Source organism: Felis catus, chromosome F2, assembly GCF_018350175.1.
Source record: "Felis catus isolate Fca126 chromosome F2, F.catus_Fca126_mat1.0, whole genome shotgun sequence".
In the NCBI taxonomy this organism is placed as follows: domain Eukaryota; kingdom Metazoa; phylum Chordata; class Mammalia; order Carnivora; family Felidae; genus Felis; species Felis catus.
In genome coordinates, this window is record NC_058385.1 from 2,166,546 (window position 1) to 2,189,934 (window position 23,389).

The window sequence follows — 23,389 nt, forward strand, 5'->3', positions numbered from 1 at the left end:
TTTGAGGACGCCTCCTGCTGTACCCCCACTCATTCACTGCCCAGCTCCCAGGATTGCACTGGATGACCTGGCTTTTCAGACCACACCTCTCCACGTCTCCTACTGATTTTAGGAACTGACGACTCTTCTCCTAATAACTCATTTCTCTGCTTGTACGTGGAATTGGTTTCTATTTTGTACAACCATGATAATTGCCTCATAGACTGTACGTAATTCAGGCAGACATGAAATTTAAACAAACAATTGAATTATATAGTTTGGAACTGCGTTGGATTTCTTTTTAAAAAATTTTTTTTTCAATGTTTATTTATTTTTGGGACAGAGAGAGACAGAGCATGAACGGGGGAGGGGCAGAGAGAGAGGGAGACACAGAATCGGAAAAAGGCTCCAGGCTCTGAGCCATCAGCCCAGAGCCTGATGCGGGGCTCGAACTCACGGACCGCGAGATCGTGACCTGGCTGAAGTCAGACGCTTAACCGACTGCGCCACCCAGGTGCCCCGAAATTGCGTTGGATTTCAAATAAACTAACATATTCTTATTTCCATTTTATATGTGGAAGGCCCAGAGATATTCAGTAACTAATTATTCGTCATTTTCTCCACCAAATTTATGAAATGAAACAGTATTTTAGTGCACACTATCATGCCTTTTTTTTTAAACACCTCGTACACATGCTTGTTTGCAGGTACAAGTTATTAAGCATAGAGTAATCGACGCTTAATATGGCATGTTTATTTTTCTGGATGTTACTACATATTTAAAATCCCTGACATCTTTGTGCACACTCAGATATTGTGTAACTGCCGACTGGAATTAGATATAGGCAATGTAAGTCTTCCAGAATGGCCACACACTGATCTCATACTGCATACTTGGTCAATTGTCTGTGATGGCACAGGGTCATGATAAATTACCTACAAGCATGACCATGTTTCTTACCATAAATTCCCATGCTCTCCAAAACAACAATCTGATACCCATTTACTGCTTCATTCAATGTCAATACAATTAGAAAGAGTAATAGTATCTTACATGTGATAAATAGATCAGCTTTCACAAAGGTTGCAGTTGACTTTAATTAGTACTTCTTATTTTTTTGTTCTTATATCTATTTTCTCTTCCCTTTATGAAGAGTCATTTGCCAGCGTCTTTCGACTTCCTGAACAGAAATTTGCGAATGACAGTTCCAGCTTCCATGCTGGCCTGTAGTGTGTCCTCACACTTGGGCGGGCATTCTCTCAGTAGAATCAAAGAAAAATGTTAACATAACTTAAAAAAGAAATTAATGTTATTTATTGTTGAGAGAGACAGAGAGAGAAAGACATGAGCGGGGGAGGGGCAGAGAGAGAGGGAGACCCAGAATCCGAAGCAGGTTCCAGGCTCGAGCTGTCAGCACAGAGCCCGACGCGGGGCTCGAACCCATGAACTGTGAGATCATGACCTGAGCCGAAGAAGGATGCTTGACTGACTGAGCCACCCAGGCACCCCAGCATAACTTAAACCTAGGACAAAATCTGAATGAAACTATGGTTAAACTAACTTAATCCATAGATATTCAAAAAAAGTAAGTCAGAAAACAATTGGGTAAAAATTACTATTATGTCACAGTTATAGCATGGAAATCTGAGCCCTGTTATGACATTTAAATTTGTAGCAAAAGGTGTAATCCTCATGACCATGCACAGGAAGAATATGTTGGTTTTATCAGATTTCTAGAACAAGAACTACTACATGTATCAGGTTTTGTGCTGGCTATTGCTAAAGCAAAAATTATTCGAATAGAGTATTCTCTGCCTTTGAGGAACTCACATACTAATGTGTGACAGAAACAAATACCTCTATAAATGCGAGTAGTTTTATAACAGAAAAATACAAAAACTCGAGTCAGGTAAAACCTCGGTACCGCTAACCAGGACAGGGGCAGTGGTGTAGTCAGGGGGTGTGATGCAGAGGGAGAGAACAGTACAAGTTAACTCCCACTCACAGTGAACCTGAAAACACACATTCAAAACTCATCAAGAAACCGAAGGCTAAGAAAGACAACAAGTATAATTGTGACACAGAGGATGCGTGTAAAATTAGGAAAAAATAATACGGCCAAAGGGTGCTTTACACGACGAAGCAAACCAGCAAGTTGAAAATGAAGGGATGCAAAGAAATACACCCTTCTGTTACTTTCAAAACAGCTGGTGCTGCAAAATTAATCCTAGACCAGTTGGAGTCTGGGGGAAAAAGAAAAAATCAAGGCGGGGGAGGGGGGGAAATGACGAAAGTTTTCTAAAACATTAGTGCTGGTAAAGGAAGAGAAAAGCCAAGATCTACCGAGAAGATACTATCGTGATTTTGTATACATCTATTCACATAGCTTCAAAACCTAAGAAACTGAAAATGATAGAATTCAATGATGCAGTCATACTAGAAACTGGTAGATCAAGCAGGAACACATTGGCAAGTATGTAATTTAACAAAGTGAAGTAACACGCCCTAATAGACACTTACGAAATCAAGATTGCATGCGGTGGATGAAGAGTATCTACTATTCTTAAATACACAGAAAGCCATCTCCAAAAACGACTTTAAAGAATGAATAAAAATGAAACATTCTCTGTTGACAATACAGTGGGTCTGGAAATAAACTAAAAGATTTTGAACTTTTATGGATTTGGAAAAAGAAAAGCATCTTGAAATTAAACATTCGAGAAATGTCATAATGGCAGTTGACAAAATATTTTGAAATAAATGACAACGAGAATAATACTAAAGTAAGTAAAAGGAAGAATAAAAGCAGGAAAGAAAATAATGAAATATAAAATCAAGAAACAAAGAAAAGAACAAACAGTTCTTTGGCAGATCCAATTAATAGGGAAACTCCTAGCAAAACTAACCAAGACAGAAAGAGAAAAGGCGTTAAGTAAGTAATGTTAGCAACATAAAGGAGCCATAACCAGGTGGACCAGACATTTAAAAAGAACCAATGTGGCATACTAAAATCAGTGTTTTGAATGTATTTGAACCTAGCTGGCACAAATAATTTTGTGTGGTTTGAGCTGGTGAAACAAATAGCTACTCAATAAATTGAAACAGTGGTTGAGAATCCCCCGCCCCAGTGAAAAGGGGAGCCACGATTTGATTCACGACAAATGGAGTCTGTGAAATGGCAAAACAGTTCCCATAACGGACGTTAGTAAAATTAGAATATAAATACAGATTTTGAATGAGTGAATAATATTGCTACCATGTCATGGAGTCACTGGTTTCCCCTCATTACCCATGATTTCTGTCTTATTCTCACTGAGCTTCTAATGGACCGCCCATAAATTTCAGCAGCGCACGTCCTGTCCCATAGGACTTCAATGACTCGGGGAGCTCTTCTTGTGGCTCTGCTTTGCATCGTTGTGTCTGTGGGCATGTACAGTTCCATCAGCTGGCCTGCAGACTGGCTGGGGTGGCCCCCCATAGCCCCCACAGCCACCCTCCCCCTGCAAAGCCCAGCGTAGTGCTTCCCCCAGAAGTGTGAGATCAAATGGAAGGCTGAGAGGATGCATGGCCATCACCTCTTGCCCCGCAGAGACCAGCAGTCATGAGCTATGACCTTACAGAGTCAGTCCCTGCTGCCTGCAGCCCCAGTTGGCACACTGATGTGGTCAAGGGCAGACAGGCAGAGAGCTTCGCCTCCCTCTGTTGTGCCACAGCTCAGGTTTCAGCCTTCCAAATATAAGGTGTTCCCGGGGGTCCCAGAGCACACCCACCTTCCCTGCAGAGTGCTCTTGGCCTGAGGCACTCAGTCCCTCCTGGATCACTACCACTCTTTCCGTGTGTGTTTTCTCAGGAAACCTGAAAACACGTTTATTTCAGAAGAACAAATTGGAGAAAATAGGTGAGTGACTATTTCGTGTCTGTGTTAACATTTTTACTCTAACTTTTAGGTTTGTTTCAGATGGAATAAGTTGTGGGCATTGTTTGTAGTTGGATATCTAGTTTTTCTTGCTTTTCCAAACAAATATGCACATTGCATTTTCTGGCTTATTGTAGTATATTTGATTACGGTTTTGTGTGAACTTTTTCTTATCGCATATTTATTACACAGTAAATTATGTTGCTTTGCAAAAAAAAAAATTATATGGAAAAAAAGAAAAGAAGTCCCATGTGATTAATGTCCTCTCTTCCCCTGTCACTGTTCTAACGTCTCACTGGTGCTTGTTTACAGGGAGAAGAATGGCGTCAGTTCCCTCCATTGGTTGCCTGCTGGCCAGAAATCAGTATTATCGAAGTAAGTTAGTATCATCCCTAGAGGATACTCCTAGAGAATGTGATTTAAGGTGATGTTTGTGGGATGTTATTAACCTATGTGTCACGTCCTGGTCAGAATTTAAGGAACAAGACTGGATGACTGTTTGTGACAGTGAGGAAAATGGGAATAGAACTCATTCCAGACTTCTCTCGAATCAATAATGTCAAGGTTTATCTCTTTGTTTTAACTCTGTTATATTATATCCCATTGATGCAACCATTAACTCTTAAAATAAGTGAAAATAAGTGCATATTTCATAATTGCTTTAATTTCATGTATCGTACACTTGATAGGATACATTAAAAGCTGATAATTTTACATAAATAAAATACTGTTTATTCCTGAGAAAAGAAGGGATAGCATGACTCTGCTTGAAGCCTTTTTTAAATTTCCATATTCTGCTATGGATAATAGGTCAGCTTCTATTTGGCCAGTTTGATTTTTATTGATCTACCCATCTGTGAATATTCATAGCTGAATAGAAAATTGTAGCTTATTAAAGAAAATTCAGAAATTCCATAGAATGAAACGATCATTTCAGGAACAAATGATCATTTATTAAAAATATGTCCACAAATAGAAAATTCTTATTTCAATGATTGTTTGTAGATGAAAGTTGGAGAGACCTATTGATTTATTCTTTTTCAAAATGTTTAAACTATGCCCATTTATTTAATGTTATTATATCCATAGAAGTTATTTTTATATTCTGATCTTTTAAAAGACTTATAGGTTTAAAATACAAGTACGATAAAGTAAATAAAATGTTTAGTCTTTTTTTTTAATGTTGTTTTCAATGTTTTTTATTTATTTTTGGGACAGAGAGAGACAGAGCATGAACAGGGGAGGGGCAGAGAGAGAGGGAGACACAGAATCGGAAACAGGCTCCAGGCTCCGAACCATCAGCCCAGAGCCTGATGCGGGGCTCGAACTCACAGACCGCGAGATCGTGACCTGGCTGAAGTCGGATGCTTAACTGACTGCGCCACCCAGGCGCCCCTAAAATGTTTAGTCCTTAAAAATAATTCCTTTGGGGTACCTGGGTAGCTCAGTAGGTTAAGTGTCCGGCTTCTTCAGCTCAGGTCATGATGTTGCAGTTCATTAGTTCAAGCCCTGCGTCAGGCTCTGTGCTGACAGCTCAAAGCCTGGAGTCTGCTTTGGATTCTGTCTTCCTCTCTGCCACTCCCCTGCTCATGCTCTGTCTCTCTCAAAAGTAAACGTTAAAAAAATTAAAAATAATTCCTTTATTTCTGAAAATCTAACTTTTGCAGAATATTTAGATATGTAATATTTGTAGGATATTTAAATATGTAATATTTCTAATGTAGAATATTTCCAATATTTATTCTTAATTTTATACTAACATATTGATGACTTTTATATTTAAAATTTTTTTTAATGTTTATTTATTTTTGACAGAGACAGAGACAGAGCATGGGGGGGGGGGGCGGCGGTAGAGAGAGAGGGAGACACAGAATCTGAAGCAGGATCCAGGCTCTGAGCCGTCAGCACAGAGCCCGACACGGAGCTCGAACTCACAGACTGCGAAATCATGACCTGAGCCGAAGTCGGACGCTCAACCGACTGAGCCACCCAGGCACCCCAAATGCTGACTTTTATATTTTAAATGCTACATCTATATCTATGGAGGGATTGAGAGACAGAGTTATCCACCATAGAAAGGAATATACCTTATTAATAGAAAATGTAAGAGCATGCTATGAGTCCATTGGTCTTCCCAGTAGCTCCCTTCCAGGCTTGGTCTGGTGGTAGGTATGACCCATGGAAATCAACCAGAACTTGCCCTCCAGAAAATCACGAAGAAATCCCGGGAAATTCGCAAGGGAAAAAGACAAGGATAGCTTGACCATGTCTTAAGAGAGCAGAAGGACTCAGATAATGCAGCTAAAGCAGAAGGCAACTAATGAGAAAAAGTCTATGCAGACAAGAGACAAATGATGACTCTTTGGAAAACCTGGGTGCTATGCCAGCTAGGTGTATCGCAAGCTCTGTGGTCAAAATTTTCCGGCACAAACAGTCACATGTTATGGCATATCCTTACGAAACTATCTTACACTTAAAAAAGAAAAAAAAAAGTAATACGCCTTTTTCTGGAAGTCTTTTTGACTCATTGACAATTTAATCAATTTTAATTCATGAACTCATGATCCAGGAGTAAATTATTTCAAAACATGCTGCTTTGCTACTTCAGAGTCTATGCATAAACAATATATCTGTGTTTGCCAATTCTTTCTTTGTTTACTGATTGTTTCCTACAGAGGCCAGCATTTCTTCAGTTAGCTCTTTAAGCGGCTCTGATTCTGTTAACGTCATACCTGATGACAAATCCCAACAAGGTATTTGATTTATTTCTTATCAGCATCATCCTCATGATTTTCCTTTGTTTTTAATCTTTCAAATGTGTTTGGTAAGGAGATAATATGACCTTTATTTGATAGAGTTACCAAAAGTGGCAGAATCCGACTGGTGGTTTAAATCCTTTTTCCATTCTGAACCAGAGCTTTCAGATGTAAGAAGAAAAGATCTGTCTGCCAGTAGGTACGTTTTAGGTTTTGTTTGTTTGTTTTCTGATAAACGTTTTGTATTTGCTCTTACATGAAACAATATAAATGTAGGTGGTAATTATGATGTTAACCAATCAAGATAAAGCATAGTTGTTTCTTGAGAGTGGTGAAGGCTTCACTCTAAAGCATACTTGAGGCATTGAGATGGATTAGACATTTGCTCCTCCCCCCCCCCCATTTTGTTAACTGTCAGCCAAATCACCAGTAGTCTTTCTAATACTGTCACTAAAGAGAAATTGAAAAGCCATGTGCCAACTTCTACCATGGTTTAGGGAAAATAGATTGGGAATCAGAGGCAAGGTTCTAAATTTGTTTCTCTGATACCTTCAGGAAACAAATAACAATTATCTACTCCAGTGAAAAGGAAACATGGCTCCCTGGAGAAATGGTTCCAGACAGGAAAGGACAAGGAAAAAAAAATGAGCCTGGCCCATCTTATGGTGTGAAAGAGAAAGAAAGGCTCAAAACATGACGTAGATGTCAAAATGACACAGGAACCAATTGGCCAAACCTGGGACAATTTCAGCAACAAAATAAAGATAGTAACAGGTAATTGCCGTAGAATAAGATAAAATCCGTTCATCATCATTGATATACATAAATAATTAAATGAACAAATGAGAGAGAAGAGAAAGCTCTTTATTGCAGAATTCTGATTAATCAATGTAGAAAGAATGATGGAAATAGAGAATTACCATTTGGCATATATTACAACGATAATTGTTCCAGGCAAAGATTATCCATGGATGCTGAAATAAATGGAGACCAGTATGAAAAATTAGGTCTTCTCAGAGTGTCTCCCCCAAAATACTTACTAATTACAAAGAGGAAAATTAGTAAATTTCCAATGGAGAAAACTATCAGATACAACCTTAACAAAGCAAACAGAAAAACAATGATTTAATTGCTGTCCTAGACAACCTGCTTTAGTCCCACTGCTGGTTTTGATTGGCCTCTGTGTGGCACCAATTTCTAAATAGGAGATTGAATTGGTGAGTTTGCGTTCAAGTGTTTCTACACATTTTGAACCCTAACACACTGAGTAGTATAGTTTTTATTCTAATGGGTTCTAAAATACTTATTTTTTTAGACGCTTGACTATGACTAGCTACTAGACGGAATAAAAAGAGTAAATTAAAATGGATTTCATGGGTCCTAATGTTAATATATAAAGATTTTGATGAATATTTTTCATATGATAAATTTGAAATAGAATCAATTATATATTGACACACTTAAAAATCAAAGACAGAGAAATCAAATGAGGCTGCTTGTTGAAAACATGTATTTTTTACTCTCTTTATCAAGTATATTAATTTGAATTATCTAGGTAACTTTCATTTATTTTTCCACTTTACTTTGACTACGAAGACAATGTAATGTACGGGTAAGCATTTCTCAGCTCTTTGTGTATAGCAATTCGGTGAACGCCGTCGTAATATCTCACCACTTTATGCAGCTCTCATAGTTGATTCTGACGATCCAGAAGATCCTGCCTGCTGAGCTGCTGTATCTGTGAAGCACACCTTTCAGTACTAAGCTATTCCAGGTGACTTTCCTTCATTATAGGAAGACAGAAACCTGCTGGAGTTCCCATTTCCCAGACAGGATCTGCAGACACCCAGACAGCGAAAGTTTAGGCAGTTTCCTCAAAACACAGACGATTGTGCAAGTGGCATCAGCAACGTGGAGACTATGGAGAAGCGTGGCTTTGAAAAGTAACGAGTCTTCAAATGTAGTGACTTGTATGAAATAAACTTTTCCTTACCCATGTGATTTTTCAAAGAGTGTTTAAAAGTTGTTATTTTCAATTTTCCAAAAAATTCTTAGACTCTTTATATGTCTGTCAAATGATTATGTCTTAAAAGTGAAGCATTGTGCCTAATGATGGTCGGAAGGGCGTTGTACTCACAAATGTAGAGAACAGTTGCAAAACTGTACTTTTAATCATGAACATTGGAAATAGAAAACACACCCATAGATACATCACCTGTTACAAATAGATTACTGCAGGGGCGCCTGGGTGGTTTGGGAGGTTAAGCGTCCAACTCTTGATTTTGGCTCAGATTATGATCTCATGATTTGTGTGATCGAGCCCCACATCGGGCTGTATGCTGTCAGTACAGAGATTTTCTCTCTCTCTCTATCTGCCTCTCAAAATAAATAAATAAACATTAAACATTTTTTAAAAATATATCACTGTATACATAACTAATTGGTTATTGTGTAGACTTTAAATTTCATAATTTTAAATAATATTTAACAATATGGAAAATCATGATAGAAAGTTGAGTAAAAAAGGAGAATAATTTATATGTGATATGATTTTAGTTGTTAGAAATGTACATATTCATAATAATAGTTTCAAAGGAAATACACCAAAATGGTAACAGTGGGTGTTTCTGGAGATGGGATTATAGGTGATTTTCATTTTCTTCTTTATATTTTTCTGTGTCTTCAAGTTTTCTAATATGATAAGTTTTGTGTCTAATTAGAAAATAATGAGTGATTGGTCACATTTCATGAATATGAGTATTTCCTACATCGGCTAGAATAGTCCCTACTTTCCTCAATATGGGGTAGATAATACCAAGAGTTGCAGTTGAAAAGTTTCTGTATACTGCTTGTAAATATTTTTCAATGTGAAATGTGAGGCTTCAGAAATTTGGGGTGGTTTGGGGCGCCTGGGTGGCTCAGTTGGTTAAGCGTCTGACCGGCTCAGGTCACGATCTCGCGGTCCGTGAGTTTGAGCCCCGCGTCGGCCTCTGTGCTGACAGCTCAGAGCCTGGAGCCTGTTTCAGATTCTGTGTCTCCCTCTCTCTCTCTCTCTGCCCCTCCCCCGCTCATGCTCTGTCTCTGCGCCATCTCTCTCAAAAATGAATAAACGTTAAAAAAAATTAAAAAAAAAAGAAATTCGAGGTGGTGAATTCACTAAGAGGTCAATGTCACTAGTTCTATGTGACTATCGTTGCATTAAACACCCTGTAGAGCACGCATGGTTTTTGGTAAAACTGTCTTCCTGCCCAACTGTGTTAACATGAGAAAAAATATCAGGACTGACCATTTACTGTGCTGGAGACAACTGAACAATTTTTTCCTACTCTTTCCAAATGGGACATGCATTCCTTCAATTTTGTGTGTCTCTATCACTTTGCTGTCAACGAAGGAACTCATATGTCACTTTGGCCCAGTAGCACCCCATTATTTACACATTACTGCTTTTCTGGTGTTGCCCGCCTATGCATTTTATGTATTTGTAGAGACTAATGACATGTCTGGGCTCTGTATTTCATTTGGCTTTACTGTAAAATTAAATTACAGGGATTGAAGACTAAGTGTTTTTTTTCTGAAGTTAGAGAAAAATGTGATGAGACTAACATGGTAAATTGTGGGAGGTTTTGTTTTTACTTTAAGATTATCAACAAATTATTTTTTCTTGGACACTTGGTATATGTGTGAACAGATTGCTTGTTTAGGTTATTCGATGAATTTCCTCAAATATGTTATCAAGTTGACATTTGCTTTGTTCACCAAGAAATATAATGTTCATTAAATTATATTTTACCTATGCATTTGTATATTTTGAATGTGTCAAAATTACTGCTTTTATATTAGTTTAGACCGGTGTTACTGCTGCTGAAAGTTGTTATTGTTTAAAGTAGTTGGATTTTACACAATATTTTAGTCAAATATATTATAATGAGCGTAGTTATTAAGCATTTTAGAGTGGCTAATAACGCACATATATATGTGAGAATGCATGGGTAGAGAGATAGAAAGACAGGGAGATAGACAGGAATCCTAAAAAATAAATATATGAGGAATCTTTCAGAAAAGTAACATTAAAGTGAATTAAAAGATGATTAAAGATTGAAAGAATTCTTATGTGCTATCCCAGGGTTTCTATAAAATGAGAATGATATAAATAAAGAGAACAAAACATCTTCCAGTTAATTGCTTCTAATGTAATTTTCTACAATTCAGACACTTTGAGGCTGTGTTTGAAAAGTACTTCACACATAGATCTCAGTATAGCTGTGTTATTTTAGTTAAAACACCTCCTGCCTGGCTTTGCTGCCTAATGGTTAGATAATAAATAGTGAGGGCTAAATATATTTTAAGAGTGTCATAACTCCCTATAACTTGAGATGTGCTATGACCATTCTGATTTAATATTATGAAATGTTATTTGACTTGGCTGTATTAAATGCAACTAGGTTTTGGCCGTTTTTGCTCAGGTTCTGTGAAATTATATGTTACGATTCCAGTAATTTGTTGAGATATGATTTTGATAGCAGATTCCCAGTTATTGACCCTGTATCTTCTACAGATAAAACCACCAAGAGCCAATTCATCAATTCTCACTAGAGTTAAAGACCTCTAGCTGGATTTTAACCCTACTTGGTGCTTCATACATTACGAAGAAGCTTGGGTCGTAAGGAAAAAATTCAAGAATTCCATTTGCCTATTAAAAAGGGGTGATGGAAAAATAATTGTTAAGTTGAATGGAGTGGCTAAACTTCTAGTTTAGATTTTATTTTTTTATAATTTTTGGGTCGACCCACTTATTTGCTTTCCCACTGGCATTACCCAAACCCAGACTTTTGTCATTTCTCCCAAGGAAAGGGCCATCACATCTTATGGTCTACCTGCAGTCTTTGTTAGGTCTCTTCAATTGAATGTCCTCTACGGATTGGTCGCAATCATCTAACAAAACACAGATCTGCAGTCCTCTTCTGTGAATACACATTAACACTAGCTCGCCCATGGTATTCAATAATTCCATCATGTTCAGGGTAAAGTCACAACTCGCACAACACCTGCCCCCTCCCACACACACACACACACACACACACACACACACACACACGGTATCCTAACCCATGCAGATCTGATCTCATAGCAAGTCTCATATCTCGCTCCCCAAAGCTTCCTGTGTTCCAGCTACATCAGATTTCTTTCAGTTTCTCACATACGTCAGCTTCTCTCTTGCCACAGGGTCTTTCTCCAGCCTCTTCTCTCAGCTTGGACTCTACTCATCTTTTAAATAGGGGCTCAAAGCTCTTCCTCAGAGAAAATGTCTCCAATCCACTTACGAGATTAGATTTTTCATTATAAGCTCTCATAGCCTCTATTTCTCTCCTCACTAGCTTTTATCTCACTTATAATGGTACATTTGTTTGTCGAGTTGTTTGTTTTCCCCACTGCACGATAAACTACACCAGGGCAAGGACCATGTTTGCTCTGTTCAACATTTTATACCCAGCTTCTGACATTTCAGCAAATATGGGTCAGATGGATGACAATGGTTCTTGAGCGAGGGCTGGCCCTTCTCTCAAGAAGTGTTACATTTTGGCAAAGAAAAGCAAGCGCTAAATCAAAAAAGACCGTGTTTTCCAACAACGGTCAGCTCTGCAAAGGAAATGAAGTGCTTGTGTTGGAGAGTGACGGAGGGAGGACAAGAGGCTGAGGGAAGGTTGCCCCAACCGGGGTGTTAGGAAAGCCTCACCAAGAAGCAGGCGTGGGACTGAATCCTGAAAGAGAGGAAGCAGCCCATTTGGGGAAAAGCACTCCAGGCAGAAAAAATAGTGCAATTTACCACGCTCTACATAGTATATCTGGTCTCCTGTTACACTGTTTTCAAGAGACTGCTGCTTTAGAAGAATTTGGTATTTTCTAGGTGGGGGTCAAACTGTCTACCGTGTTTCTTGCCAGCAAAAACTGGGATGAGAAGTGGTCTGGTCAGGGTTGGGGTTACGGACTTTTTTCTTAAAGTCCTTCAGGGCGACCTATGCATTATCGAAACATCACCCTGCGCAAGCAGCACGCGTGTAAAGTCACCGGGCATCTGTGAATGCCTTCAGTCCTGTGGGACCGGCCTCATGAGCCTCTCCAGGGCCTGAAATAATTTCCTAGACCAACAAGGGAAGTTTTATCCCGTCATTTTCTTCCCACCTCTCTTACCAAATGGATAAACAAATTGCTGTTATTTTAAAGATTCTTTTCTGGTTTCATTTCAAAAATTATCTTCTTATAATTACTTCATACAAAAAAAAACCCAAACTAGTCAAAGAGAGTGCTACACAGTTACGTTCCTTCCTCAACAGTTTAGAAAGAATGCATTTCAACTGGGGTGTCTGAAAAATGTTCTCCTGTTACAGTATAATGATTTGATTTCCAAAAGGTGGAAGGGGAAAAAAGTATGGTATCTTTCTCATACAGTGCTCTCAACAACTTTCATTTAACCTTTTAATGCATTCTAATTAAATTCATTATAACCAAATATGTATTTCATCTATTCAGGAAAAATTATTTGTATTTTTTGTTATAGTTTTTTTAATTTTTTTTAATGTTTATTTATTTTTGAAACAGAGAGAGACAGAGCATGAACGGGGGAGGGGCAGAGAGAGAGGGAGACACAAAATCCAAAGCAGGCTCCAGGCTCCGAGCTGCCAGCACAGAGCCTGACGCGGGGCTCGAACACACGGACAGTGAGATCATGACCTGAGCCGAAGTCGGACGCTTAACCGACTGAGCCACCCAGGCGCCCCATGTTATAGTTTTATCTAAATAGGTCAGATACAAAAGTTTTGTTCCATCCTTTTTAATTAGATAGATTGAAAATCATTTGTATCCAGGTTGTAAACCCAGAATATGTTAAATCACTTGCACCATTGTAATTATTTGATTAACAGCCAACAGGAATGTGAGCTTCATAAATATTTTATCCTTTTTACATGCCTAGCAGAGGTTTTCAAATTAATGAGTGAACAGTTACTGGAACTATGGTTTATACGTCAACTAACAAAGTTAGGATTTTGAAATTACTTTACGGCAAAGAGGGGCCAACATTTTATTTTCAAATAAACTGCTTTGAAAATGTTTATGCAATCTTAAAAAGTGCATCTCGAGAGCAATCCATCTTTGAATTTCAAGCTACATTTTACCATGAAGAGAGAAGACGGACAAAGCTCACCAACTAAACCGATAATGTTGCATTTTCTTAAGTCATCCTAGATGGATTTCACATACCCGTTTATTTCCTGTTACTGCCGATACTGCTTAATATTCTGGAAGGACGCCCGATTATTCTCTCTATTGCTCAGAAAGCATCCTTGCAGCTTCCTCACGTCTGGCTGACATTCTGTGCAGTCCCTGAGGTAGCAGCACATTTGAGTCTGCTTGATGGAAGTTACGGGAGCTCAATCTGTCCCGCGTTCTGGACTCCAGCAGCAGGACCCCACGCTGAAAGCCAAGCGGGCTTCATTCAAAGCAGCAGTGGAGGGCTGGGATGGAAATCTGGGCAACGTGGAGGTGAATTAACTTCTCTTGTATAGATCTTCAACACTTTCACCAGTCTCGAACTGGCAAATTAACGCAACTCAACCCACAAGGCTTTTCCTTTTGAAAACCGCCTGGTACCACTATTCCACACTCCTTGTCCTTTCAAAATTGTAGAAAATATTAAATTTCACGTCAAATCTCTCTCTAGCTAATTATTCTAATTTGTTATTTACAGTGCTCAGGTGAAGCACTTTGTGTTTCTTCAAATGGCAATGATAACTTGCCTGATGCCAAGGAATTAAAACGGCAGGGCCAGGGAGAAAGCCTGGAGGGGTGTTTCAACAGTGCAACAACTCTGCAAGAGCCTTGGCGGCTGCCGACACCAAGAGCTGCAAAGCCGCCGCCTGCACATCTCAACCTTCCGAGGGCCTGAGAACTGCGCGGGGAGTTTGATAAAACGCAGCCACCAAAGCTCCTTTTCCAAATCTCCTTTTCCAGCTCTTTTCCAGATCGATGGTCCTGGTCTGAAGCTGAGTCCTAGCAACCTCATTTTTTTTTTTATTTTTTTTAATGTTTTTATTTATTTTTGAGACAGAGAGAGGCAGAGCATGAGCAGGGGAGGGGCAGAGAGAGAGGGAGACACAGAATCCGAAGCAGGCTCCAGGCTCTGAGCCATCAGCACAGAGCCCGATGCAGGGCTCAAAGTCACAGACTGTGAGATCATGACCTGAGCCGAAGTGGGACGCTTAACCGACTGAGCCACCCAGGCGCCCCAGCAATCTCATTTTTTAATGAGGGCTCCTGGTAAACTGTACCTGCCATGTAGGGTTGGGCTTTCTTAGACTTGCAGAAACGGCAACCCTCCCTCCACCCAAACCCGGGAAGCAAGGCTTTGGTTTGCTGTGGTTGTAATTTCAGACGTGAAGAACCCAGCTGGCCCGAGAGAGCATGGGAGTATTACTTGACACAAAAGCAGGCAATACGGAGAAGTCATTTCAGGTGACAAAGGGTTGGGGCGAACGTGCGTAATCAAAGGTCGAAGGAGGAGCGGGAGTTCGGAAGGACCTTCTACCTTTGCAGGTAGTGTTCTTCTATATCCTCAGATGTTAAGGGTGACGGAAACCTGCTAACTTGTTCTGAAGGTGAGCTTCTTGTTTTTCACTTCTTAAGTCATTCCTTAGCTGTGTTAGAGATCCACGCAATCTGCAAGAATGATGCTTTTTCTAACTTATCCCCCTGCACTCCTGTGACATGAAACACCTACTGTGCGTCTCTGCTTTTCATCGTTGCCCCGTGATTCTGTGCTGGCACTATGGCTGTCAAGATAAATAGAGAAAAAAACCAGCTTGTGTCACTTCAGTTTCAAAAATAGCAGTACATGAATTAAATCATTAGAGGCTAAGAGACTTCCAGACGTTGGGGATGTGTGCTGACTTTGCTAAGCAAATTCCGGTGGCAGTGTTTGTTTTATTCATTCATTCGCTGTGATCATTTATCGTCTGAAGGCCCCGTGTCAGGTACTCACTGGACTCCAGTCTCCCGAAAGCTCGCTTCCCATGAGCTTTGAAGTTGGAATTGAAGTTTGCAGATTGTGGAGTGGCGAAAGGGAAGACTAGTATGACTGAGGTGAAAAATAACCACCGAGGCTTTCAACTTGAAGAAAGTGGAACAACAGGGGCGCCCAGGGAGGGGCTCGGTCCGTGAAGCACTGACTCTTGATTTCAGCTCAGGTCATGATCTCACGGTTCCTGAGTTCGAGCCAGTGTTGTGCTCTGTGCTGAAAGCAGGGAGTCAGCTTAAGATCCTCTCTGTCTCTCTGCACCCCTCTCAAACATAAATAAATAAACCTAAATGATAAATTAGTGGAAACAATTTAAAAACTTTATAGAATTCGAAAATAATTCTTCAGTACTAAGAATTACACAAGTGATAGGTCCTGTTATGAGAATCAGTTAAACCCTGTGGTTTCGCTGCTTGTGTGGTCTCAAGAGGTTACTTTGCTTGGTCAGGGATGAGGAGGAGAGCACTGTGTGTGTGTGTGTGTGTGTGTGTGTGTGTGTGAAGATGTGTAACAACAACCCAACAGTGACTGCGAGGCTTTACAGACTGCGTCACCCAGGCGCCCCAGGACGGCTCATTCTTAAACAACTGTACTTGTGCATTACTGTGTTAAGTACATCACACTGTTGTAGGTAACTGGGGTACTTCAGGAGACGATGACACACGATTCTTGCCTGTCAAGAGTTTGCAACAATCACAAACTGGGGCGTGCTTTTTGTGAAAGAATAATTTATTTAGAGTAAGTAGTATGTGCATATACTATACGTTCCAAATGAAAGAGAGAAGAATTGATAAGTATGTGTCTCCTTTGATTTACCCCACCCCCCAGTTCCCATTGTTTGAGGAAACAGTTGTCACCAGCTTCTCCTTTGGGCTCGAAACAGTATTTTAGATACTTCATAAAAATAGCAAAAGAGGGGAGCCTGGGCGGTTGAGTTGGTTGGGCATCGACTATTGATTTTGGCTGGGACCATGATCCCAGGGGTGTGGAATTGAGCCCCACCTCGAGGGTCAGTGTGGAGTCTGCTTAAGATTTCTCTTTCTCTGCCCCTTCCCCACTAGCTCCAGCCTTCGCTCTCTCTCGCTCTCTCTCTCTCTCAAGTAAAATAAAAATTACATAAGAGATATAGATAGGGATGTACACACAGACATGGGGATTTTTCGTGGTAGCATGCTGCCCACCAAACCATTCTGTACTTTTTATTTTGACTTGACATAGATAAGAACTTTCCATATGGATCCTATTAGAGACACTTCATTGTTTTCATGGCTCTTTTTTTTCAATAATCTTATAATGCATTTTTGAGTTTTCTCCATCTTTTATTATTACCAAAATGTTTATTTAGTTTTTAGTGTTTATTTATTTATTTTCAGAGACAGAGAGAGAGAGAGAGGGAGCATGGCCCCCTCTCCCCCATACACGCATGCCCGTGAGCAGGGGAGGGGCAGAGAGAGAAGGAGCAGACTCCCAAGCAGGGTCCTCTCTGTCAGTGCAGAGCCTGCAAGGGGGCTCGAGATCATGACCTGAGCCAGAAGCAGAAGTCCTGGCTCAACCTACTGACCCGACCAGGTGCTCCCGTTAAATGCATTTTAATTCATTTCATTTCATGCACAAACAATTATTAGCCTGCAGAAACAGTTATTAGTCTGCACTTAGAAGTGAAATTCCTTGATCAGAGTTAATGTCGATTTTTAGTAGGCAGTCCCCAAATTCTCGATATAAAAGTTGTACCAATTCGTATTCCCTGTAGTACTACGTGCAAAGGTCTGATGCAAGGTGTAATCAAATGTAGATCATTTGTCTGGTTATTATTTACCATAACTTTATAATTCACACGAATATTTTGAAGGGCTAGTTTGCCCTCAGTTTTTCTTTAACTATTCATTTTGAAGTAATTATAGATCACAGAAAGTTACAAAAATAGTACAGAGAGGTTACGTATAACCCTCACCCAGTTTCCTCCAATGATCATATCTTATATAATTATAGAACATCAAAAGAAGGAATTTCATATTGATATAAGGTATGTTCATCGTCCTATCCCATTCTATCACATGCAGATTTGTGTTACCACCCCACCATCAAGGATACAGAACTATTCCATCACCAAGAATTGCCTTCCTGCTACCCATACTCCTCCTTAACCCCTGGCAACTACTAACCTGTTTCCATCTCTAAAATTTTGTCATTTAGAGAATTATATTCAGTGGAATCATACAGTATGATTGCAATATAAGCTTTTATGACTGGGTGTTTGTTTGTTTTCACTCAGCACCATTGCTTTGAGATTCATTCAAGTTGCTGCAAGTGGCAATAGCTCGTTCCTTAATGCTGAGCAGGGTTCCGGGCTACAGATGTACCACCGTGTCTCGCTATTCACCATCGAAGAGCCTCTTTCCAGGTGGGGTTATTATAAATAAACTGCAAAGAACATCAGTGTCCATTTTTTTATGTGACATAACTTTTCATTTCTCTACAATAACTGTTCAGGTGCCATTGCTGAGCCGTATGGCAGTGGTTGGGTTTTATAAAAAAAACTGGAAAACTCTTGTCCAAAGTGGCCGTACCCTTGTACGTTTCCACAGGCATGCGTGAGTGATTCAGTGTTTCTACATCCTCCCACAAATTTGATGCTATAGCTTTGTTGTTATTTTCGTTGTTTTGATAAGTCTGTAGTGATACCTAATTTTTGTTCTAACTCTCAGTCATTATTGAGAAAACTCAAGAGAAGGACACCTAGGTCACCCACCTTCTCCTCTCCTTCTCTGCCTCCATTGAGTGAAATGTTAGATCTTTTGTTACAGTCCAACAGATCCTTGAGATTCTGTCCAATTTTTAGTCTATTTTCTCCCTGCTGTTCATGAAAGGTGGTTTCTATTATTCTATTTTCAAGTCCATTGATGTTTTCCTCTGTGCCTCCCATCCTACTATTGAGCTCACGGTTGAGCTTTTAATTTTGCTTATTGTATCTTTAAGTTCTAAAATTTTCATTTCAAACTTCTTGGTCTCTGTGCTGAGACTGTTTTTCTTTTTTAAATTTGTTTCAAGCATGTTTGTAATTTCTCACCGACGCATTTCTATAATGATTGCTTTGAAATCCTTGGCAAATAATTTCAACATCTGTTTCACCTCGGTGTTGGCATCTGTTGGCTTCTTTTTTTCTCAGTCAGTCTGGGATCTTCTTGGTTCTTGGTATAACAAGTGACTTTCAATTGAACCCTGGACATTTTACACATTACATTATGAGATTCTGGGTCTTGTTTCCATCTTATGGTTTAGCAGACTCCAAGGGGCGGTGGTAGGGTATTACCTCATCACTGCCAGGAGTAGGTGGGGATCCAGGCTGTCCCCTAGGCTTTGTTGGCACCTTGTCACTGCACAGAGTCCACAGTCCTGTCTCCACCTGACGTCCACTGACCACCCCAGTGAGGAGCAAGAGAGGCCCCTTGTTACTGCTAAATGAGTTTGGAAGTATGGGTCCCCTCCTGGCCTCCCCTGACACCAGCGGGAGAAGATTTATTAAGAGCCTGTGGGGATGACAGTCTATTTGGGAGGTCATCCTCGGGACTTGACCCCTGGTTGGCCCATGAGCTGGACCCTGGGCACTTGGAGGCTCCCCCCGCCCCCTTCCATTGTCTGGGAATTTGCCTTCCATTTGCATCTCCATCCCCCAGAAACTTCCCCAAGGACATAGCCACGGTGACGGTGACGTGGTGTTGAGGCCATCCAGACAGTATACCTGACTGAGCCCACTTAAAGCTTTGTATATAAACTTTGAAGGTGTGGCCAGTGGGTGTGGACATCTACTAGCCTTGCAGCCATTAAGACAAGCCTCAGATGTGAGTTCCCTTTGCTCATTGAAACTGCCACCTACCAATCTGGAGTGGTTTGCTTCTTTCTCCTGTCTGTCCCTGCCCTGCGGACAAGGGTTAGGGAAACTCCTGAGAGCTTGTGAGCAAACGATTGCCGAGCCAGCCAGGACATGGATGAAAGGGGTCGTGGGGAAGAGGTATTCATGGGGAGTTCCTAAGTTGACCAGTGACTTCTGTGTGGGGAGGGATGACCCATAGGTAGATGCTTCTGAAGTGTTGTGTGAATATGGGGGCGCCCTGAAAATGCCAGACGGTCTAGTGAACTTGTTGGCAGAACTTCGTAGAGCACACCGTGGCGAAGAAGGGAAACACGTACCTGTCACAGTGGGCTGGCCTCTCCCATGAGCCCTTCCGCTGGCCACTGATGCCCAGCTAGAGCCTGCAGCTCAGGTTAGAAAGTTGGAGGAGCTCATGGGGCGCCTGGGTGGCTCAGTTGGTTAAGCGTCCGACTTCGGCTCAGGTCATGATCTTGCGGTCCGTGAGTTCGAGCCCCACGTCGGGCCCTGTGCTGACAGCTCGGAGTCTGGAGCCCGCTTCGGATTCTGTGTCTCCCTCTCTCTCTGCCCCTTCCCCGCTTGTGCTCTGCCTATCTCTGTCTCTCAAAAATAAATAAATGTAAAAAAAAATTAAAGAAAGTTGAAGGAGCTCAGTTTAGACAGGGATGTGCGTGTGTCCCAGGTAGTTCGGGGTAACAAGCTGGGAGGGGTAAGACCTTCACGTGCCATTCTGCAAAGCTAAGAGGGCACAACCCGCGGATTAAGGTCTGAGCACTTGTAACAAAGCCGGATTGGGACGCTAAGCAGTGGAGTCCCTGGGAAAATGTGGGGAACAAAGAGGATGTTGTGATGAAGAAATGGACAAAATGTTTCATGCTGTCTGACCCTTCCTTCAAAAGAAAACTTTAAATAGCAATTACCTCAAAGCTCCTAGGAGGAAAGGACTTCTTTCTCTGTCTTTTAAGGTTGTAAATCTTACCATGACTTTGAAATGTAAACACTCTAAAAGATAACCAAAGCACAGTGCACAGAGTTAAAAGGGAAAAAACGAAGGAAAAGAAGAAAGAAAAATAATTTTAATATCAAAGGTACACTGGTGCAAATTTAGAACTTGAATTTCTTTTTGTTAAAAGAACAAAGTTGTCTTAGATTATTGGCCTGCTATTTAATAAAAAATAACGGGTGCCTGGGTGGCTCAGTAGGTTAAGTGTCTGACTTCAGGTCATAATCTCATGGTCTGTGAGTTCGAGCCCCAGAGCCTGGAGCCTGCTTCGGATTCTGTGTCTCCCTCTCTCTCTCCCCTTCCCTTGCTCTCTCAGTCTCTCTCTCTCAAATAAATAAACATTAAAAAAATAGCAAGGTTTTTATTGTTGTTGTTTTACCTTTAATGTACTCTGCCTAGAAAAGATTCTATGTTTTGTTTTATTAGGTCTTTGATTACTCGAGAGAGCTGAGTTTTCTTGCTTAAAAGAGCTATTTTCTACAACTATGTAATTTTTGTACATGTTAAATTTTATGGGAAGCATTGCCAAATAAGAAGTGATGCTAAACTTTTTTTAGGGTTTGTTTATACAAAATTCCTAAAAAGCTGATATGTCTTGGTATCATGCTATCACTCATAAATTTAAAATCTATGTCACAGAAACAAATTCCCTTGTCAGTTGCTTTATAATAAACTTGCATCATATCTTAAACCATAACCATTTTTGAGCCCTTTGCCATTTGCTGACACTTACTGATTTACTCCCATGTTTTGACAGAAAGTGTTCCTGCAAAAGCTTTATTTTTCAGATAAGGACTTGGGCAAGTTTCTGATATATCTAAGATCACTTTCTTTCTCACGTAGGAGGGACGATAATAAACTTTTCAAGTGCTTCCCCAAAGCTACCTGTGCATCCCCAGAACATGTCATCAGTTGGTAACCGGAGAGCTGTCCCCTTTCTCCTTCCCCACATCAGTAAAATGGGCCCATTCCATCAATGTGAGGATACCCTCCTGATGCAGGACTCCCAGCACACTTTGCTGAAACATCTGTGAAGGGGAGATTGGGTGGTGAACCCACAGAAAACTCAAGGCTCAGGCATCACTTCAAGGTTTTGGGAGTCCTTGGTTGGGTAAGACTCACAGTGTTCCAGAAGCTGTGTTTGATAAGATACGAGCCTACCCAAGCTCTAAAAATGTGAAGGAGATCCAAGCCTTTTGGGGGGAATTAGGGGTTCAGAGGACTTTAATTTCTTACCCTTTCTTGTGCCCCTGTTCCTTACACCACCTGGTAAAGAAAGAGCACACATGGGACTAGGGATAGAGCAGCAAGCCACCTTTGAGAAGACGAAAATACTAGTGAAGCGAATTAAAGCCCTGGGCATCTCCTAAGCAGGCTACCATGAGAGTTAGATGTGCCCATGACTCCGGAAGGTGTGGGTCTGGCGCTGCGGCTCAGACCAGAGAAGGGAGAGTGCCCCTAGGATTTTGGTCCCAGCTCCGGAAGGTGGCAGGAGCCTGACAGACCCCTATCGAGTGACAGCTCCTAGCAGTGTGCACAGTGCTGCTTCAGGTGGAGACTCTCAGGAAGGAAGGAGCCACAGCAGCCCGTGGACTGAATGAACTCAGAGTGGTTCGTCTGGTGTTCCCTTTGCATTAACGGTTGGGCTGCACTAAAAAGATTAACCCTCCGACTGGGACAATAAAAAGCCAAGGGGTAGATGAGGGTACGTAAGCCCTTAGGAGTTCAAGACCATCTGGTCCATCTACAAGAACCTGAGGCAGCCCTCACTGTTTTGTACATCCTGGCCCAGAAGGCTCTGACACTCCCTGGTAATAAAAAAGCTGATGTCCTAGCTTGGGTACAGCCTTAGCAACTGGCCCTTCAGGTTGGGTGCTTAGAAAGTGGCCACCTCGGTGCCCTGGTGAGACGGTGTGTTGGCCAGCATGATGATTTGCCCTTGAACTATAGTGACCTGGTTAAGGCAGTGACACTATGTCCTGTGTGTTTTAGACAATGCCCAATGCAACTGCCAACAGAGACTGGGGCGGTCCCCCAGAGATCCCCACTGGACAGCGATTGACGAATTGATTATACTCACCCCCTCCCTCCGAGTGAGGGTTCTGAATATGCCTTGGTTTGCGTGGACACTGCATTCGGCCTAACCCAAGCTTCCTCCTGTCAATGTGTAAGCTGGGCCACCACCATGAGGGGATTAGAGAAGCTGGGTTACGTATGGATAGTCTCCTGGAATAGACAGTGATTGGAGGGTCACATTTCAGAGGCCATGATTTGCAAAATGGGGCAAAAGAACATGGCGTTCAATGGAAGCTCCATCTCACCTAGACCTATAAGCAACAGAGTTGGTAAAAAAGAAAAAGAAAATACTAAAGTAGCAGATTAAATTGGTCACATGTCAAACCACCTTGGCTGGGCGGACTGAAGTCTGGTCCCAAGCTTTAGTACATTTGAACCATCAGCCAGTGAGGACTGTTGCTCCCTGTGACAGATTGGGACCTCTGCTGAAGCATCCAACACGAAAAAGGTAGAGCAAAGGAAACAGCCACTGGCCCCGCTCTCACAACATGCTATGCTGCTGAGAACGCCAAGCCCCATCACGCCTGGGAGAGGAGCTGCCTACTAGAACTGGGAGCGGGTACATTGGTTTGCATCCTTGGATGAGGGGAAACCACTCAGTCTCCACTGGGAGCCCATTGTCCTACCGCAAGCTGGACCTGTTGAAATGCACTCTCTCTGGAATGGAACACACACCATTGAAAGGGGGGAGAGGGTGCACATCCTGGTCTGACATACCCA

At 41.2% G+C, this 23,389-nt stretch overlaps 2 protein-coding genes across 3 annotated transcripts; both read left to right on the forward strand.

The window, feature by feature from the left end:
- Window positions 1–2,254: 2,254 nt before the first annotated feature.
- On the forward strand, window positions 2,255–8,648 carry PPDPFL (pancreatic progenitor cell differentiation and proliferation factor like). 2 transcript variants are annotated; one of them, XM_006943210.4, is made up of 5 exons: window positions 2,255–3,878; window positions 4,209–4,271; window positions 6,572–6,649; window positions 6,752–6,851; window positions 8,447–8,648. In XM_006943210.4, the coding sequence occupies exons 2-5, from the start codon at window positions 4,217–4,219 to the stop codon at window positions 8,631–8,633; spliced, it is 420 nt and encodes a 139-aa protein (XP_006943272.2). In that variant the 5' UTR covers window positions 2,255–3,878; window positions 4,209–4,216; the 3' UTR covers window positions 8,634–8,648. The 2 variants fall into 2 exon arrangements, with proteins under 2 accessions (XP_006943272.2, XP_023104353.1); XM_023248585.2 differs by having other exon boundaries at window positions 2,267–3,878; window positions 8,337–8,648.
- On the forward strand, window positions 5,861–6,565 carry LOC109495962 (small EDRK-rich factor 1-like). The gene is given in 2 exon segments (XM_045049940.1): window positions 5,861–6,144; window positions 6,146–6,565. Coding segments are annotated over 2 exon segments (183 nt in total). The 5' UTR covers window positions 5,861–6,067; the 3' UTR covers window positions 6,252–6,565.
- Window positions 8,649–23,389: the final 14,741 nt, after the last annotated feature.

Excerpts from the sequence above, each read along its gene's own strand:
- PPDPFL (XM_006943210.4), top strand. The coding sequence starts at position 4,217 with ATGGCGTCAGTTCCCTCCATTGGTTGCCTGCTGGCCAGAAATCAGTAT. Across the intron at positions 4,272-6,571 it reads CAGAAATCAGTATTATCGAA|AGGCCAGCATTTCTTCAGTT; the intron begins GTAAGTTAGTAT and ends TGTTTCCTACAG. Across the intron at positions 6,650-6,751 it reads TGATGACAAATCCCAACAAG|AGTTACCAAAAGTGGCAGAA; the intron begins GTATTTGATTTA and ends TTTATTTGATAG.